The sequence below is a fragment of the Morus notabilis genome, unplaced genomic scaffold (genome assembly GCF_000414095.1).
Source record: "Morus notabilis unplaced genomic scaffold, ASM41409v2 Scaffold662, whole genome shotgun sequence".
Classification (NCBI taxonomy): Eukaryota; Viridiplantae; Streptophyta; class Magnoliopsida; order Rosales; family Moraceae; genus Morus; species Morus notabilis.
The window spans coordinates 197,914-219,645 of NW_010364997.1; the positions used below are offsets into that span (position 1 = coordinate 197,914).

At 40.3% G+C, this 21,732-nt stretch overlaps 1 protein-coding gene across 2 annotated transcripts in view; it reads left to right on the forward strand.

Moving 5' to 3' along the window:
• Positions 1-10,626: 10,626 nt before the first annotated feature.
• The window catches only part of LOC21391287 (DNA polymerase delta small subunit), a 20,618-nt gene continuing 9,512 nt past the window's right edge, over positions 10,627-21,732 (forward strand). Inside the window, exons 1-2 of one of the 2 annotated variants that reach the window (XM_024171583.1) lie at positions 10,627-10,768; positions 11,069-11,198. In XM_024171583.1, coding sequence (XP_024027351.1) covers positions 10,703-10,768; positions 11,069-11,198 — 196 coding nt within the window. In that variant the 5' untranslated portion in view covers positions 10,627-10,702. The remainder of the gene's footprint in view (positions 10,769-11,068; positions 11,199-21,732) is intronic. The other variant, XM_024171585.1, reaches the window with a different exon arrangement.

Here is a 21,732-nt window from a genome sequence, read left to right on the forward strand (position 1 = left end):
ATGGGAACAAAGTTATACTCTATTTTTTTTTTTTTTTTGGCAGAGGTGGGTGGTGGTGGCGGTGACGGCTGGCAGTGAAGGGGCCAGGGGTAGTTTCGTCATATGGGAAAACTCTTCGCCTGGTTACATTTGAATTATTTATATTTATTTTGAGCTTGTTCTTTTGAAGTTTAACTTGAGTATAATTCTTGAATTGAATTTGAGTTATAATTTGAGTTGAACTTATAACTTGAGTTTGTGTTTGGTTGTATACATTTGAGTTATGGTTTGAGATAAGAATCTTTTTGAGTTTGTGTTTGAGTGAGTCAAAACTTGAATTTGTATTTAAATAGTATTTTAATAAAGACTCAATGCTGATAAAAAATTTTAATAGGGTATATGGATTGGGTTTTATTCGTCTTTTCGTTGTCAACGCATAGAAAAAAAATCATCTCAATCAGAATTAAAACGAAAAAGTTATAGCATTTTTAAGAATAGAAAAAATATTATTCATTAATTTGAGTTCGAGTTTCTGAACTCGAGTTGAAAGGGAAACTTGAACTCGAGTTTTAGTCCTAAATTCGAGTTTGAACTCGAGTTTAAACTTAAAAGAACATGAACTCGAATAAAGTTATAACTAGAGTTGCATTTTTTTGAGTTTTTCACTCAAAAGAACAAGCCATTTGTTTTTAAAGGTGGGTGGTGATGATGAGTTTAAAATTTGGATTTAAAAATGAATTTATGTAAGAGGAAATATTATAATAAATGAATTAATTTAATTTTTTGTGAATGAAAATATTATGGCCTCGTTCATTTCGTAAATTTGAATTTTTAATTCGAGTTGAAAAGTAATATTTTTTTAGAGTTTTTCACTGTAGCAGAAAAAGTTAGATGTGACATTTTTTGAGACCTTTTTATTATAGAAACTTAGAATTGAAAACTCGAATCGGTGAAATGAACGAGACCTATGATAAAAATTGAATTTTGATTCGAATAGTGAAAGTAACGCACTTTACTTTTTTATTACAATTAAGAAGTTCAGTTTAGTTTCATCATTGTTGTCTTTGTACAATTTTACTCTTTTGTTCCCTTTCTGAAACTGATGTGGTGTTTGGTTCATGGATTCAAATCATGTTATTAGAATTATTTTCGATTTACGTGTATTTTTTATGAGAGAAAATACTGCAGCGAACCACGAGTCATAATTCGAATCAGGGAACGAATCTAGGTACCAAACGGACTCTGAATCAACTTAGAAATACTTTTCTTAACAAAATAGTTGTAACTCTTTTTTTATTTGAGAATTTTTTTTGTTCTTTTCGTAATTAAGTAGCATTTTGATCTCCCACCAAAAGAAAACAAAAAAAAAACAAATGAAAAAAGGAAAAAGAAATTCTGAAAAATGAAAAATTGTTAATTTCAATAATAGTACTCGTGAGTAAATAATTATTAATTTTAGTACCACTTTTGTATACTTTCACAATTAGCATTGTCTTGTTAGTAAAAATGGTATCAGACCGTTATTACTTGAGTTAAAATGACAATTTTACCTCATTTCAGTTTTAAAGCCTTGAATATATATTATGAAGCCTTTTCTAATTCAAATATTGAAAGCAGAGAGAGGAAGAGAACGAACGCAGGTGTGCAAAGAGACCAAGAAACCCCAACGACCACCACCGTCTACCACCGTCCTATCTACCACCGTCTAGCACCGTCCTGTCTACCACCTTGAGCACCGACGAACCCACGACAGTGAAAACCCACGACAGCGAGAACCCACGCAATCACGCGACAAGAACCGATGAACCTTCGCCGGAGAAATCAACGTCTAAACATCTTCGTTGGAGAAGAACGAACCGAGGAAACCTCCCCCTCTTCGCTGGAGAAATCAGCCACGAAACAGACGAGGTCAATGGTGGATTCTGAGACAAAGGTGAAAACTTTGTTGGCTTTTCTTGTTTATTTGTTTTTTTTTCTTAAGCATTTATTGTTTTTTTATTCTTTTATCATTTTCTGTCATCTTAGAATAAAAGAAAGGCTTTGGAGGAGGAGATAAAAGCAGATAAGGTCAGTTATTTAAAATTTTTGGGGGTCATTAGATTATCATTGTGCTCCTTACTTATTTGGTTTGTGACTTTGCCTGATGGCTAGTCATATCATTATGACCGCTTTGTAATTTTATTATGACCGGTCATAAGACGGGCACATCGTCCGATCATAATAATTATGACCGACGGTCATAATTACTATGACCGCCCATTAGGCAGGCAGGCGCATAGTACGATTGTATGACTGATGAGTCTGCGATCATAGCATTATGACCATCGGTCATAGTAATGTGACCGCACAATTGTCAGGTTCTTAGTGCGGCAGTCATAGCACTTATGACCGCTGGTCATAATACTATGACCGAACGAACAATTGTCAGATTCTTAGTGTGTTAGTCATAGTACATTGGTCAACAACTTTGTTTGCTTTATTATTTTTTTATATATTTATTGTTTTTTTAGCAATGTTTGTCATCTTAGAAGAAAAAAAAGACTTTGGAGGAAGAGGTGCCTTTAGAGGAAGATAAAGCAGATACTAAGGTCAGTTATTTAAAATTTGTGAGCTTCATTGGATTGTCATTGTGGTGGAACTCGTAACATTGTATGGTGGAACTAGTAATATTATACAATTACTAACATTATAGTCGGTCATAATATTATAACCGTCCGGTCATTTAAGTATGACTGGCCCATAAGGTGTGATATGTGTTTTTGTCTGTGTTTTTTATTCGCCTTGCCTTTATATTGGCATGACCGGTCTTATTAGTATTATTACAGTTCATAAGAATGGTTCTGAACGATGACATCAAGAAGGATAAAATAAACCGTACTGTTAACTGTGAGGAAACAATGGGAATACTACGGCAGGGTCTTACACGGACTCATTTTGGGAAGTTGCAGCTTCAACCTGCCGTAGTGAACTTTTTGAACCTCTAGAAGCTTAGGTGGGTTGGCCAAGTTGTCTATAGTGTTATCATGCGCTTGGCCGCTATTGATGGGAAAACAAATGACTCTTTATTATTTGCCATTGGGGATGACATCGGGCGATTTTTCATAGCTGAGTATGCCCGCATCACCGGTCTTAAATGTGTTGGTTCAACACACTTGAAGCCTGTGTCTTCTAAATCCCGCCTCCACAAATGGTACTAGAAAAATCTATCGTACGTCACGAGGGCAGCCATTGAGCAAACACTATCCGGCCCCAACACAAAATATGACAGCGATGATGATACAGTCGGGATAAGGCTTGTGTACGTGCTTTCCAGCATTATACTATCCAATGCGAAAACAGTAAGAATTCCAGATACCTATGTTGAGTTAGTCAACGACCTAGAAGCATTCAACAAATGTCCTTGGGGGATTCCTTCATGGGAGATGATAAGAGATAACATCAGGTTTGTAGTAATGAACAAGATTAAGAGCAAGGGAAAAAGAGCTGGAATGCACTACAATCTCATCAATTTCCCTCATGCACTATTGGTCTGGGCCTTCGAGAGCATTCCAAAAGTAGGAAAGAATTTCGCTACATATCTCGGTGAGCACACTCCAAGAATGCTTTCGTAGTCTTCAAAAGACCAGGTGTTGTACAATGACGTTAGGCGGGTCTTTACACTTGGCACCAAGCACGGAAAGGTAAGCTCATCATACACATTTAGTCATCTTCGATGTACTTACATTTTAATAACTCACTGTTTTTGTTTTAATAACTCATTTACGTACATTTTATGCAGTATGTCTTTTATATGGTGACACCCACTGAGGAAAAACTATAAAATCCTGACATAGTCGGCTTGTATCCTGGAAGAGAAGAGAAAAAGAAGGTGGTGGCAAAAAGGACTGCGCCACTCACTGAGCCAATCCCTAAGACAAAGACACATGCCGAATCCTCTAGGAGAAAGGCTAGTTCTTCTTTAAATGATTTTGAAGAAAAAATGTATGCTGAGGTGAAGTCAGTAAAAGACAGGTTAACTATGTTTGTAATTTGTCATGAATGTTGGCCTAGTATGTTGTGTTATTAATATACTAATTAGTGTGTTGTGTAATAGGCAAAGGAGGAAGAGGGGGAGAAAAAGGAGAAAGAAGAAGAAGTAAAGGAGAAAAATGAAGAAGCAAAGGAAGAGGAGGAGAAGAAAGATGAGCAGAAGGAGAAGGAATAGGAGAAAAAGGAGAAAGAAGAAGAAGCAAAAGAGAATAAAGGTAAGCTGGTAATCTCTTATGTTGGTATGCATGTTAGGTCTCATTGAGTGTTTTTCACTGCCTTATGTGCAGTCATATTGTTATGGGCGGTCATAGTGTTATGACTCTCCGGTCATAAAACTATGACCGCCCATAAGGTAGTCATCGCATGGGTGGTCATACTAATATGACCGACAAGCCATATCACTATGACCACTCATAACCAGAGTCATAGTGTTATGACTTTTAAGCCATTATTGGTTTATTTAGGCTTATATGACTGTGTATAAATAAAAAAGAATGAGCCGAGTCGTCCAAAAAGGACCCGTAAGCCAACTCAATACCTAATCGAATTGAGCCCTAACAAGGGTGATGTTACGAGGAGGATGGCTGGGCCGTTGAAGAAGGTCAGGATTTCGGCTCTTCCTGAATATATTTCAGAAGCCCCTGCACCAGGAACATTGGTGGTATTTAGGGAATGGCTTAAAAAGAGCTTGCTTAAAAGGGCTGGTCCCGGGTAAGTCTATTATAGTGATATTTGAGGTATTTCATTTCATTCAACTATATTAATATATGGCCGGTGTGATGTGATTAATTTCAGGAACCGTCCTTCCCATTACACGAGCCATGTGGACAAGTGGGACGTCGAATATGACATGGGCATAATGCGTGTAATGCAGAAGTCGTGGTTCTACGAGTTCGCAACTATGGCAGTATGGTTGTGGGATGATGTAAGTTACCTGAATCAGTTCATTTTGTATATTACTGATTCCACAATTAGATCTGCATGGCCACAGTTGAAGAAAGAAGAAGCCAAATATGACTGGACAAAGGTGGAAAATATTAGTAAGTACATATTTGGTGGTATAATTCATTGCAGTTGGTCCTGGTTTGAGGTTGATATGGTATTAATTCCTATGAATATACCAAGAATGAAACACTGGATTCTTTCTGTCCTCGATCTTAATAATTGGACCATCAATGTGTACGACTCGATGGCATCTACAGGATCACACAGTGAGCTCCTTATGGATGAAGTGGAATGTGTGTCTAGTATGTTGCCATTTATATGCGATCAAGTCGGGTTGTTTGACTCTAAGCCCCGAAGTGGCAATAAACTGGATCTAATTCCAGTTACCATCATGGATTGTCCACGTCAAAACAACGAGTTAGTCATTTATTTTCTTTGTAATGATATTGTTTTTTTTTTTTTTTGTAATGATACGTGACTGTACGCCTCATAGGACTAACATAAGTTTATATTAATCTATGCCTGTTTTTTTGTGGTGGGGATTGTGGCATGTTCACCATTATCTATGCACATTGCTTGGTGGAAGGCAAAGCCTTAGAGAATTGGGCTACACAGGAACGCCTGTCATTCTACCATGAGTCTTTGACATGTCACCTATGGTACCATGCATTATGGAAAGAAAAAGAGCATTGTGAAAGTGATATTGAACAAGACGATGCATGGGATGCTTAGCCTATGAAAATAATGCTTGATTTTTTGAGAAGACAATGCTAACTTCATTTTTTAAAAGAAGGCTATGAAAGTGAGGCTTTGCCTTGATTTTTTGATTTTTTGCAATGCATAGCTTGACATGATTCTTTGTAACTATGTATAGCACTCGATGGTTGTAGATATAACTGCACATGATTCTTTGTATAGCCTCACATGATTCTTTGCAATGTATGAATAAATCAAATTAATGTCTTATTATACAACATGGAAGTTTAATTAAACGAAACACACATAAAAGAGTCACTAGAAACTTTTTGAGCTCACTGATGACCTTGGGGTGGAGTGGCACTGGATTCGTACAGGTTTTACGGCTGTGTCCATAAGAATGACATCTATCGCACTTGATTGTATTAGGTTCTTCACCTTGGGATAAAATCATGTTAACAGGAAGTCTTCCGGGCTGACGCTTTATTTTGAGAGGGTTCACAACTCGATTCCTGATTTTTTCATCAACCTCCCATCCTTTCGAGCTTCCAATTGGATTAAAAACTCCTTGATAGGTTGCAAAAAGTTCCTCTTTTGTGTAGTACTTGGAGCAATAATTTTCCGAACTCATTTGTCATCAGTTACACACAGCCATAACATAGGGACATGGCAGTTGGTCCACCTGAAATTGCCTGCAGGTACATGTCCTCTCATGGACACAATCCAGGTCTTAGCAAATGAGTTGGTGACAGAGTACTCAAATTGATCCACTGCTCTTACCTGAGATGAAAATATGGGTATATGTTTACTTGACAAGTCAATACATAACTCACTACAAATAGTCAGTATTATCGTTACTAGCTCACCGTTAATGGTAGACCCATAGAAAATGCCTCCCGAACACGTTTATCTGCTATCGGAGATAGGGTGGAATAATATTTAAGGGTGGCTTCGTGTCTCTCAACGAACCATCTCTGTAAGAACTCTTTTAATTATTCAACCAACTAACCTACAAGCATTAACCTGGCTTTCCGATCCACATTATTGAATGACTCAGCAATGTTGGTTGTCATTATTGCATACCGTCATCCATTGAAAAACGTACAAGACTATTTTACATGATCTGCATCCATAAGGTAACGATGTATGGTAGGGTTACCCTTTTCGATGAATCCCATCTGACAGAAAAACTCACTTCTAAGATATGTCCTCAAAGCACCATTAAAATATGTCTTCATAGTGCCGTTAAACCTTTTGAACTTTACTTTCAAATTTCTAGCCAAGTGTTGAACGCATATCCGAAAATCAGCTTCTGGGTACACCTTCTTGACTGCATATTCAATACTCGTATGCCTATCAGCCACAATAGCAAGCTCATCTCGCATGCCTATTGATTCTCATAACTTAGTGAAGAACCATTCCTATGAATCATTATTCTCTGAGTCACCGATACAAAACGCAATTGGAAATATTGAGCCGTTTACGTCATGGCCACATGCTGCAAGCAATGTTCCACCAAACCTAGCCTTTAAGGCTGAAGCATCAACAACAATTATTGGACGACAATGATGCCAACCCTGCTTCGATGTAGCCAAGCACATGAAGTATTTTAATCGATCATCTGCATCTGTCTCAATGTAAATGTCTAATCCAGGATTTTTCTTCATCACCATTTCACCCATGAAGGTAAGACTGCCAATTAAACATGTTGCATGTTAAACTCATAAGCATAGTCAAATTACAGTGTATATTTCAAAAATTTAGTTACCTTGGTATGATTCTGCATCGTAACCACGAAGGCTGTGTATGGCTGCTTCCTTTCCCTTCCAAGCTCTTAGATAATTGAATGACACTCCAAATTCACCCTACATGTCCCTCATAACCTCACGAGGTCAATATGAAGTGCTTGTCAGATACACAAAATTTGTTTTCACACACTCCCCGATCATCCAACTACTGTCTTGGTGATGGTGACCTTGAACAATTTCAATAGAACAAGTGTGTATTTCATCATACCGTTTGACAACATACACCTTACTATCCTTCATTCTAGTAGCGCGAACCTGCCATTGACATTTATCGTCAACACATACCACATGCAACAAAATAGTGCTCGACCTCTTCACCTTAAATTGATAGTGTTTGTTCATGGCATCATGATGAAGATGGTACTGTAACAACCTTTTACTGTTATAAATGTTCTTCACACGCATAGATCTTGGTGTACAATCATCAATGACTTCTCCGCCAAAAAAATCATATGAAAATTGTACAGGATCATATAGGACTTTGGATCCATCGACAACAGATTGGGCTCCACCACTTCCTCCATTGCTTATTCCCTTATTTCTGTCACTACCTTCTAGATCAAAAGAATCAGGTTCTTTGTGATGTTGGTGGTCACAATCCATTCTATCATATTCCATCGATAATGGTACTGGAGGAATGGGAAATTCATCTTCATCGTCCATTTCATATACCTTTTCAAAATCCGCGCTGATATTGCCGACACCAATATTTTGCTCGGCTTCATCACTATGACATGAAACGGATGTTCGTTTCACCAGAATGTGGTTGCTTTCTCCTATCTCAGGTGGCAACGCTTCGGCCACTGACTCGTCCACTATATCGACACATATTGGAAATTTATTGAGCGAGTGAACATCCATCTTCTTCAATTGCAGGTAGAATGTGACATCATAGTCAGACGATATCTTCACAGGAGCTTCCCCATCTTCAACAACATAATTTAAGGATAAACTTTTTCCTTGTGGTTAAATCCCAAGCACATTTCTCACCATATCTATAAGACCAATATAAGTTGTGTTGGTGGGGACCAATATCCCCTTCATTTCATAACCGACGTATCTCGAAGCATGGTCCCAATGTCCATTGTACTTGATGAAGACATTCAATCCAGCAGCCATTCCTAAATAATTTCAAAAACAATAACTGTTAATCAACATGCAATTACTCCTAGTCGTCATCGGTCATAAGGCAGTCATTGTGTGCCAGTCATAACACTATGGGTAATTTCAGTTAGGGTTGACAATTCGTGTTTGCGTGTCGTGTTCGGGCTGGCACGATTACGGCACGACACGATTATAGTGAACACGAACACGACACGATTAATAAACGTGTCAAAAACCCAAACACGAACACGAAACGCTAATAACACGGTTAACATGACACGACACGCGAACATAATTACTAAATGTGCCGTGACGGGCTGACACGAAAAAAACATGTTTATGACCCGTTTATGACCCAACTAGCAAAAATAGTGGAATTTTATATTGTATTCAAAACTATATTAATTGACTACTTAATATAAAAGCATGCATAATAGCCAACACACATTAAAATATCCAAATATCAAACACACACATATATATATGATACTACTAGATTATCAAGTATATATGTTTCAAAACATATCAATTACCAAACATCTAAAGAAGTTTGAAAACATAGCCAAGTACATTTAAATAAGTTTAAAAACATAACCAAACATTTGAATGTTTAAGTGCATAAAACATAAAATAAATATAGAAAAATGTCTTCTTTGAGCCTTGAGGTTGAATGCCCAACTACGCTCTAAAAACTAAAATTAGTTTTAAGAGACTAAGTTAAAAGTATAGTTTTGTCTAATATATATATATATATATATATATATTGTCGGTTAGATAAAATATTTGTATTTGAATTTAAATAAAATAGAAGATAAATGGTTTATCATTAGAGATAAGGTTTCTTAGGTTAGAGTTTATCTTTAGAGTTTATCTTTAGAGTTTATCTTTAATTAGGATAGTTTCTTTTAGGAAGATAAGGTTTTTTCCTTTGCCTATTTATTCTTATTTTTTACTATTCCGAAAATAATAGAAAAGAGTTTCTTTCTAGAAAATTTACATATATATATATATATAAACATATATATGGGCTTAATAAACAGGTCGGGCCGGGCCGGACCGTATCGGCCCGATAACGGCATGTATAACTAAACGGGTTAAGCGTGTTAAATGGGCTGGCACGAATTCAGCCCATTTATTTTCGTGTTATTCATGCCAGCCCGTTAACGACCTAATTAATAATTGTGCGGTCTAAACCCATTTATCTCGTGTCGTTTTCATATCATTTCATCATGTCGTGTCCGAAATTGCCGGCCCTAATTTCAGTCATTATATTATGACTGGACGGTCATATCACTATGACTGCCTTATGGCCGGTCATAATACTATGACCAGACTATGACCGGCCATTTTCACTCATAGACAATGACTCATACTATTATGACTGACTGGTCATAATATTATGACCGGACATATTACACTATGAGTCATAATACTCTGACTCCCAAGGTCAACTATGTCTTTGACGTGGTAGTCATTACAATCAGTTTACATATCAATTATAAACCATCCAAAATCTCAAATTGACGAAGGATAGTATCAATTCCTATCACATTAAGTTCAACCCAGTCATTTTTTCGAGTTCTATGTACTAAGTCTCCCGAAAAATAAATTTAAAAAGAAAAAATAAAAGAAAAATAAAAAAAATTGTGTACCAACCTTGATCTGGTGCACAACCGGAGTATTGGCGATGAGGGAATGAGGGCGTAGGGAAGAGAGAGACCGAGTAGAGAGAGGCCAAACTTGAGAGAGAGAGAGAGAGAGCCGAAATGGGGTATAGTGAGAGAAAAAATGAACGGGAGAGAATTAAGATTTGTTTGATGTGCTTTTAAATGATTATTTTAACTTACATGACACAGAAGTTATTTTACCTCATACACATAATAATAATAATTATGAAAGTATATAAAAATGATAATAAAATTAATAATCATTTATTAAAAGAGTGTTATTATTGAAATTAACCCAATCAAAAAAATGATATGCAAAGCGAGCGCTCTACCGTTTGAGCTACATCCACATCAAGTTTCTTTGGCAAAAATAAATTATAAATTTAAATTTAAATCCATACAACTATAAATGCCTTCGAGTATTCTGAGATCAGAAGTGTGAAATTGTTGCGAGTCAGTGCTTGTTTTCCCGCCATGGAAGCCATGGAAATCGATTCCGAGAAAGCTCTCCAGAGGAAGCAATCTGCCTATAACTCCTTGGTCAGTACTTGCTTTTCGCTGTTTATTTTCCTACAAAATTGAGGAAAAAGAAAAGCTTGTTTCGTGTTTTGTTCTTTCCGTTTGGTTGTCGAGAAACATCGGGAATTAGAAAACCCTGGAAAATTTACGAGCTAAATCCAAGTTCGCAACGCTTTTCCCACGGTTTTCACTAGTTCATGCGTCAATTACATACCAAAGTTGACAAATTCGGTGATTTTGTGTTTATTTCAGTTTCAATCTTTTGAATATTTGAGCTTTTCTTTAAAAGTGTTTTCTATTCTTTTTCTTATGATTTGGTAGGATGAGAAGTTTGAGATTGAGAAAGAGACTTACAGGGGTCAGCAGTATAGTCAGATTTACTTTAATCGTCTCCACATGATGAGGACTCTTCTCTATTCCCTCCTTCGTAATTGGAAACCACATTTCCCAGGTTCTTACAAATTTTCAAACTTTTTGATACTTTTCATATGATAAGTGGGTTTCCTTATGTTTTTTGATGATTGTTGTCTAGTATGGTTTATGGATTACGGTTTGGAAGTCTTCAATCTAGTCATGTTCCTATGTACTTTGATTTGGGGTTTCTGTTTGGAAATGGTGGAATTTTATTTGGCATTTTCTATCTACCCACATTGAAAATGAAAAAAAGAAAGAAAGAAAGAAAGAAAGAAAGAAAGAAAGAAAGAAAGAAAGAAAGGCAGAAATTGCTCAAGTTGCCTGTTTTAATTGGTTTCTTGTGGCAGAATTATTTGTTCTTTGGACGACTTTTGTTATAGTTGAGTGTTGTAGGGGAATTTATATTTGAAATTCCTTAGGGAAATTTATATTTGAAATTCCTTCAAGTATGAAGGGCTTGTTGTGTTAATGACGATTAGAACTTGTGACGTTAGGACTGAGACTTTTAGTTTTGCTACTTTGTTGTTTTTTCTTGTCCATTACTGTTGGTGTTTAGATATTGAAGGTATTTTAGGACAGAATTGAGCACTCTTATTTCTCTTCTAATTCTTACATAAACCGGCCTCCTTATATAGATGAGCTAGAGAATAGCAAAATAAGGAAAGTAAAACAAATAAGTAAACAAGTCAAAATAAACGGAAACTGCCTAATATTCTAATCCCTTGACTTTAGCTATCAATCCTCATCATTCCTCTATATTTGGACAGAATTAGGACAGCTATACATTCCTAATTTACCGACACCCCCCTCAAGTTGGTGCATAGATGTTTATCATGCCCAACTTGCTTACAAAGAACTCAAAATTTTGTCTAAGTAGACTTTTGGTGAAGACATCGGCAATTTGCTGAGTTGTAGGCAGGAAAGGTATGCAGATAACTTCATTTTCCAGTTTCTCCTTAATAAAGTGTCTATCAATCTCCACGTACTTCGTTCGATCATGCTGTATTGGATTATTCGCAATACTAATTGCTGCCTTATTATCACAAAATAGCTTCATTGGTAGCTCCACCGGTTGGTTCAGTTCTTCTAGGATTCTCTTCAGCCAAAGAATCTCACAAATTCCTAGGGCCATCCCCCTATATTCGGCTTCAGCACTACTCCTAGCCACAACACTTTGCTTCTTACTCCTCCATGTCACTAAGTTTCCCCATAGAAAAGTACAATAACCTGAGGTAGATCTCCTGTCCGTCACAGATCCTGCCCAGTCTGCATCAGTGTAGACTTCAATCTTTCGTTGATTGCTTTTCTTAAACAGTAATCCTTTTCCTGGAGTCCCCTTCAAGTATCTTAGAATTCTATAGGCTGCTTCCAAGTGTTCTTCATAGGGAGAATGCATGAATTGAATCACCATACTGATTGCAAAAGAAATATTTGGTCGAGTATGAGACAGATAGATTAACTTCCCTACCAAACGTTGGTGTCGACCGGTGTCTACAGGAACTCCTTCTTTAACTTCTCCAAGCTTTGAGTTAAACTCCATAGGAGTATCTGATGGTTTACACCCACTCATTCATGTTTCTTCCAATAGGTCTAGGATATACTTCCATTGGGAAACTACTATACCTTTCTTAGACCTAGCAATTTACAGTCCAAGGAAGTATCTAAGAGGTCCTAGATCCTTCGTCTCAAATTCGGTGGCAAGGCTCTTCTTTAGTTTACAGATTTCCTCGAGGTCATCACCAGTGAGAATAATGTCATCTACATAGACAATTAAAACTGCAATTCTACCTTTAGCAGAGACTTTCACGAACACGGTATGATTAGCTTGCCCCTGTAAGAACCCTTGAGTTTTTACAAACCTCGTAAATCTATCGAACCATGCCTTTGGGGACTGTTTGAGTCCATATAGTGACTTCCTCAACCTGCAACATTTCTTCCCAAAGCTCTCAACAAAACCCGGGGGAGCTTCCATGTAGACTTCCTCTTCTAGATCTCCATTTAGGAAAGCATTCTTGATATCTAGTTGATGTAGAGACCAGTCCAAGTTAACTGCAATTGAAAGCAACACTCTCACAGTATTTAGTTTGGCAACTGGTGAAAAAGTTTCAGAATAGTCGATGCCATAAGTCTGTGTAAACCCCTTGGCGACCAATCATGCCTTGTATCTTTCAAGTGACCCATCAGAATTGTACTTCACAGTAAACACCCACTTACATCCAACTAGTGTCTTTCCTTCTGGAAGGTCTACTTTCTCCCATGTCCTATTTTTCTCAAGAGCTCTCATCTCCTCAAGGACCGCCTCCCTCCATTCAGGAACACCTAGAGCCTCCTGTATATTCTTAGGAACAACACAAGACACTTTGGAAGTAAAAGCACGAAATGATGGAGATAGACTCTGATAGGACAGATAATTATACAACGGGTATTTGGTACACGTTATAGTTCCCTTCCTAATAGCAATAGGCAAATCTAGATTTTCATCAGACTCTGATATGATAGCTGGTTCAGAAGACTCAAACTCAAAAGGACTTGACTCAGACTGAGAATTACCTGACTGAGCTTCAATCTCAGGATTTGCCCTTGGGTTAGTTTCTTGATTATGCTACAAGTTGTTGGTCTTTTTCTGTCGTTCTGGATACTTCCTTGAATAGACCATCCCTTTATAACGGTTACCACCTTGCCTCGCACACATCTCAATCCCTTCCTAAGTCTGATTTTCTGAAGGCACAGAAAAACAATTCATGTTTCCATTATTTGAGACATCACACGTTTTTGAGATAGAATCATGAAGTGTATCCTTACCATTCTCAGATTCGAGCATTAGCGGTAGATAAAAAATAATCTAATAACCAACCAAAGGTGGAATTTGAATCTTCCCTAGATGTCCCCCATGAAGATGAGGCATGTTGAAAAATGGTTTATCTTCAAAGAAGGTTACATCCTTAGAAATGAAAAATTTTTGGGATATGGGATCAAAACACTTGTATCCTTTCTGAGTTGAAGGGTAACCAACAAAGGCACATTTTTTTGCTCTAGGATCAAGTTTTCCCCTATTATTATCATGGACATGGACACGAATGCTGTGCACCCAAACACTCTAAGTGGGAGATCATAGGATAGCCGAGAGGAAGGAAAGCACGTCTTAAAGTAATTCAAAGGGGTTTCTGATAAGCTCTAGTTTATCCGGTCAAGAACTAAAGAAACTAATTGCACAATTCGAAAGAATGAGAAAGAATCAACGAAGGATATTATTGAAACAATGATTATACACAGATCGGCAGAACTTCGAGGGTCTGCTTCCTCCCTTTGCTTGGAATTGTTCCAAGACTTGTTCACTTTCTGTTTAATCCCCGATCCCCGCTTTTCCCTCCTCTTTCCCCTTTTATACAATTCCCTCTTCTCACTCCCAAACTTCCCCCGTAAGCTAAACTAATATTTCCACTAAACTACTAACTAATATTTCCACTAAACTACTAACACCAAACTACCACAGCCACTTAAGACAGCTGTCCCTTCCTAAACTCTTTTATTTCTCCTAACATACACTTGCCTGAGTAAGGGCTTATCAATTACACCCCCCCTTAAAAACGTCACCTTGTCCTCAAGGTGGAAAGCTGGAAACTGGCGCTGAATCACCTCAAACGGCTCCCACGAAGATTCAAAGTCCGGAAGGTGGCGCCACTGGATTAAAACCTCCAAGGACCCCGTGGTAGGCGAAAAACGAGTATCCAAGACTTGAGCGGGTTCCACCTGCAACGTCAAATCGTCTGATAACATTGGAGGCAAAGTCTGGGGTACATCCACCGGCCCAAGTGCCTTCTTCAAGCGGGACACATGAAAGACGGAATGAATCTGAGCGTGAGAAGGCAAGAGCAACCGGTATGCCACTGGTCCAACTCGAGCCAAGACCTGAAACGGCCCATAATAGCGAGGGCCAAGCTTTTCATTCCTCACTCTCGCCAATGCTCGGTGGCGATACGGCTGAAGCTTCAAGTAAACCATGTCCCCTACCTCAAACTCCACGAAACGACGCTTCCGATTTGCATGGTCTCGCATAGACTGTTGGGCGCGTCCCAAATGGTCCTTCAGTTCCGTCAATAGTGCATCACGATCGCATAGCTGCCTCTCCAACTCCGAAGTGGCCGTAGAACCAATCTCATAAGGCACCAATTGTGGTGGATCTCGCCCATAGAGAGCCTTGAATGGTGTCATGGCAGTCGACACGTGGAAACTTGTATTGTACCAATACTCTGCCCACGAAAGATGTGTAAACCACTGTCGTGGTTGGCCAGAAACAAAGCAACGTAAATAAGCCTCCAAGCATCGGTTTACGACCTCCGTCTGGCCATCCGTTTGCGGATGATACGCTATACTGCGACACAAGGTAGTGCCCTACAGCCTGAAAAGTTCCTTCCAAAAATGGCTCATAAAAACCTTGTCCCGATCGGAGATGATGCTCTGTGGAAACCCATGCAAGCGCACAATGTCACAGACAAAAACAGTGGCCACTGTAGTGGCAGAAAACGGGTGTTTTTAAGCCAATGAAATGGCCGTACTTACTGAGGCGATCAACGACAACCAAAATGGAATTATAACCCGCCGACCTTGGTAACCCCTCGATAAAGTCCATGGAGATATCATCCCAAACCCGGTTTGGTATAGGCAAAGGCTGCAACAATCCTGCCGGACACAAAGTGGATGTCTTATGTTGCTGACAAACAGCACAAGCAGCCACAAAAGACTCAACATCCTTGCGCATTCTTCTCCAGAAAAATTCCAAAGCCAGCCGTTTGTACGTCTTTAAGACCCCTGAATGGCCGCCGATTTTACTACTATGAAACTCCCGCAACAAGATCGGAATTAGTGGAGATTTCGGAGGAACGACCAACCTTCCATTGTAAAGTAGATGCCCGCGTTGAAGAGTAAATCCCGTCGACGAATGGGTTCCATCCAACAGCCCCTCTAAGGTCTTGTTGAGCTCCGGATCCGCCTTAACCTGCCGCTGCAACTCCTCAATATCGAGCACCATTGGAGTAGTCATGACCATCAAAACCAACCCCGCCTGTTGTCTTGAAAGGGCGTCGGCCACCCTGTTTTCTGGCCCTGGTTTGTACTGTATCTCGAAATCATAGCCAAGCAATTTGCACAGCCACCGCTGATGCTCCACACTCACCAAGCGCTGTTCCAACAAGAACTTCAAACTTTTTTGATCGGTTCGCACCAAAAAACGCCTTCCCAACAAATAAGGACGCCATTTCTGAATGGCTAGCACAATGGCCATTAACTCCCGCTCATAGACCGATTTGGCGCGAGCACGCGCCGAGAGAACTTGGCTAAAATAAGCGATGGGCCGCTGCTGTTGCATCAAGACCGCTCCTATCCCAAACCCTGAGGCGTCCGATTGCACCACAAAAGGTTGTGAGAAATCTGGCAAAGCCAAAACCGGAATCTCAGTCATAGCCTTTTTTAAGCACTGAAACGCCTCCTCCGCCTCCGAATTCCAAGCAAAAGCATCCCTCTTAAGTTGCTGCGTCAACGGCCATGCAATTCGCCCATACCCAGCCACAAACCTTCGGTAGTAACCCGTGAGACCCAAGAACCCCCGCAACTCCTTAATGGTCCGTGGGGCCGGCCAATCCAACATGGCCTGTATCTTACTGGAATCTGCGGCTACTCCAGTCCGGGAAACCACATGACCCAAATACTCCAATTGTTCCTGAGCAAAAAGGCATTTTTTTCTGTTGACGTACAAATGGTTGGCCCTCAAAACTGACATAACCCTGTCCAAGTGCTCCATATGGTCCTCCCACGAGCGACTGTAAATCAAAATATCATCAAAGAAGACCAAAACAAATCGGCGTAAGAACGGCTTAAGTACCTCGTTCATCAAGGACTGAAAAGTCGCTAGTGCATTTGTCAGCCCGAACGGCATGACTAGGAATTCATAGTGTCCCTCCGGAGTCCGAAAAGCCGTTTTAGGTACATCCTCGTCACTCATACAGATTTGGTGATAACCCGACTTCAAATCTAACTTGGTGAAAATGGTGGCACCACACAATTCATCCAACAACTCCTCTATCACCGGAATTGGAAATTTATCCGGAATCGTGGCCTTGTTTAGCGCTCTATAATCGATACAAAATCTCCAACTTCCATCCTTCTTTTTGACGAGCAAAACCGGGCTGGAATAGGGACTCACACTTGGCTGAATAATTCCAGCCGCCAACATCTCCTTCACTAATCTCTCTATTTCATTTTTTTGAAAATTGGGATAACGGTATGGTTGGACACTAATCGGTCCGCTGCCATCCTCTAAGATTATCCGGTGGTCCCTCACTCTATGAGGGGGTAATCCGGAGGGCATGTTGAGGGCTGCCTCATGCTTCCGCAACAGTTCTTGTAGCTGACCGCTGCCCTCCTCTTCCCTTTCGTGACCTTGCTCTACCCCCAATTGTCTCATTTCCACATAAATGCCCTGCCCCTCATGGCGAATGGTGCGCATCATGGCCTTGAGGGAGATCAATGATCTCATGAGGCTCGCATCTCCTTTCAACATCACATTCTCCCAGAGCACTTTGAATCTCATAGTTTGAGATTTTCAATTCACATTCATACTCCCTAAAGTCTCCAACCATTGCATACCTAGAATTACATCTATCCCGCCCAACTCCAGTGGCAAAAAATTCTCAATTATGGTTAAATCCTGCATGGACAACACCACCTCCTTACACAATCCCTGCCCCTGTACCGACTCCCCCGTTCCCGTTTGAACGCCAAAACTAGTTGTAGGAGTTATGGGCAGTTTTAATTTCGAAACTAAGGCAAGAGAGATAAAATTGTGAGTAGCTCCGGAATCGATCAGAATAATTACCTCACATTGGCCGACCCTCCCCTTTATCTTCATGGTTTTTGGTGTAGTCAACCCCACCACGGAGTTCAAGGACAACTCGATCACCTCGGTTCGCAGCAACAACCCGGACTCCTCCTTTGCCTCATCCGACTCACTATCCTCATTTTCTATCTCGTCCTCATCGCTAACCAACATAATCCGCAACTCCCTCTTCTTACAGCGATGTCCCACCGTGAACTTCTCATCACATCGAAAACAAAGTCCCCTATTCCTCTTCTCCTGCCACTCCGAATTAGAAAGTTTCCGGAATGGAAACTCTTTTTTTGGTCTCTCAGCACTATTGCCACTGCCTGGGAACTGGTTCACTGTAGTTCCTGTTGGCGGATTGGCTGTGAATCCCGCTGCTTGTGGACGCCAACTCCGTGTTCCCCCATTCTCTCTTCGCAGCAACAGGTTTTTCTGTTCGATTCGCTGTGCAACGTCCATGATTTCAGAAAGCCCTTCTGGCCGGAGTAGTCGCAGTTCAGCCCGAATATCCGACTTTAAACCATTCACAAAAATGCCTTCCAGGATTTCCTCCGGAATTTCCTGTAAAGGAGCAGCGGAAACCTCGAAGTTCCGGCGATATTCAGCCATTGTCCCCATTTGCCTGAGTGCTAGGAATCGTTCACATAGATTTCCTTCTTGTGAAGAACGAAACCGCTGCAGGAGAGCCACTCTGAAATCAGTCCAAGTAATGGAAGGCCGACGCTGATTCTGCCACTGAAACCATGATAACGCGTCTCCCTCAAGTGCAATTCCAGCTGTCGTTAATTTCTCCCTCTCTGTGAACTTGTTAAGTGAAAAAAACTGATTCATTCTAAATAACCAACCATCTGGATCCAGGCCACTGAACAGTGGGTAATCCAGCTGTTTCCGTCTCACTGGTGAGAAATCCTCACCTCCCCACGGCTCCCCGTATTTTCCAAAAAATTCCATGGATTCCTCAGTCTCGTTTTCTTCCCAATATCTTCTTCTCTCTCTTCCGGTGTGACCACCGACTCGCTCCCCCTCGACCCGTCCCTCTCCTCTCAACCTGGGACCCCCATTCAAGGTACGAACTCCTCCTTCCCCTTCTCCGTACCGTCCACCACGTCCATCCCGAAGATCATCAGACGATCCTCCCGCTCGGACTTCGCCGCGCTGCCATTCGCGGATGTTTCGCTCCCTGTCGGCCACCTCATCCGCCCTAGGTCGGCCATTCCGGCCATCGCGACCAAAATCCCGGCCATCGCGACGAAAATCGGGGCGATTTCCGTTCGCAACTCGTGCCCTAGCTCGTACGTTCTCCTCTCCTGCGTGATTTTCCCTGCCATCCATTTCCCGTCGTTTTCCCTTTTCCTTTTCCCCAAAAGCCCTAATTTCGGCCAATTCCTCCAGGTGGCGGCCGTCCTCGTCCACGCGTTCCACGGCTTCACGAATTAGTCCCGGATTTACTCCATTCTCGTCTTCCCGGACTCTCACGATTCCCGATCGAGATCCCTCCGCCGGCAGATTCGCCGTCGCTGCCGCCGACAACAGACGCATCTGTTCCTCCAGCAATCGACGCAGGTCTGAAACGTTTTGGCTCATCACAGCCATATTCTGGTTAGCCTCAACTCTACTTTGACTTATTTCTGCCCTTACCTCGCCAATTTCCTTTTCCACCGACGTTTTTACTTGGTGAATCTCCCTCTCCACCGCCTCAAACCTCTCCTCTGTTTTCCTGGCAGCCATTATCGCCCAGAACAGGGCTCTGATACCAAATTGATAAGCTCTGGTTTATCCGGTCAAGAACTAAAGAAACTAATTGCACAATTCGAAAGAATGAGAAAGAATCAACGAAGGATATTATTGAAACAATGATTATACACAGATCGGCAGAACTTCGAGGGTCTGCTTCCTCCCTTTGCTTGGAATTGTTTCAAGACTTGTTCACTTTCTGTTTAATCCCCGATCTCCGCTTTTCCCTCCTCTTTCCCCTTTTATACAATTCCCTCGCCTCACTCCCAAACTTCCCCCGTAAGCTAAACTAATATTTCCACTAAACTACTAACTAATATTTCCACTAAACTACTAACACCAAACTACCACAGCCACTTAAGACAGCTGTCCCTTCCTAAACTCTTTTATTCCTCCTAACATACACTTGCCTGAGTAAGGGCTTATCAGTTTCAAACTTTAAAACTTTTGAAGGCATCCGATTGATCAAGTATGTAGCAGTAAGAATAGCCTCACCCCATAAGTATTTAGGAACCTTTGTGGAAAACATTAAAGACCGTGCAACCTCTAAAAGATATTTATTTTTCCTCTCTAGGAACCTTTGTGGAAAACATTAAAGACCGTGCAACCTCTAAAAGATATTTATTTTTCCTCTGTGCTACCCCATTTTGTTGGGGAGTATTATTGCATGAACTTTGGTGGACAATACCTTTCTCAACAAAAAAACCTCCTAAGATCTGGTTGAAATACTCTTTACCATTGTCACTTTTGAAAATCTTAAAAATTGGGTATGAATCATTTTGTAAAAAGATTTGAACACATTTTCAGCATCGGATTTTTCATTAAGAAGAAATACCCATGTAACCCGAGTATGATCATCAATGAAGGTTATGAACCACCTTTTTCCAGTTTTCGTTTTAATTCTTGAAGGCCCCCTCACATCACTATGAATCATAGTGAGTGGTTCTGTGGCCTTATAAGGTTGTGCTGGAAAGAATACTCGGCGACGTTTGGCAATTTCACAAATTTCACAAATTTCACACTGAAAAAAAGATGGATTTTTATTCATAAAAAGTTTAGGAAACAAATGTCTCATATAATAGAAACTTGGATGTCCTAATCTAAAATGCCATAACAGAATTTCATTCTCTCTAAGAACTGAAATAGAATTGAGACAAGTCTTCTGGGATTGCCTGTTCAAGTCATATCCATCTTCGAAGAAATAGAGACCTCCAACTTGCCTAGCATTGCCAATCATCTTCCCCGTAGTCAAATCCTGAAATTTACATCCAGATGAAGAAAAATTAGCAAGACAGTTTTGATCCATTGTTAGTTTACTGACTGATAATAGGTCACAATATAACTTGGGAACATGAAGAACATTGTGGAGTGTAAAACAGGGAGAAATCACAATTGATCCTTTCCCGGCTACGGTAGAGAAAGAACCATCTGCGATTTTTACTTTTTGATTTCCTGCACACGGACTATAGGATGAGAACATTTTAGAGAAACCGGTCATATGATCTGTTGCACCAGAGTCAATTATCCACAAATTATTTGAATTGACACTAAAACAAGACATGACTAGAAGACTACCTTTCTGAACCAGAGAATAAGAAGGATTAGAATTAGGGACACTTTGGGATTGAAGAAGTTTACATATTTGCTCTAACTGTTCCTTTGTGAATGGTTGCGTTCTAGAGGTAGTTTCAAGCCCTGATTCGGCTGTATTGGCATGGAAACCACGCTCATCTACCGGTGGTTTCTTCTTCCATTTGTTCGGCTTTCCATGAATTTTCCAACACGTCTCTCGAGTGTGCCATGGCCGCTTACAGTGATCACACCAAGGCCTTGTTTTGCCATTCTTCTTGTCTCCATCAGCCTCAACTTCTCGGGACAGGAGTGCTGATTTTTCTTCCTCTGGTTCGGGTTTCCCAATCATCACCTTCCGCCTCATCTCTTCTCTCCTAACTTCAGAGAA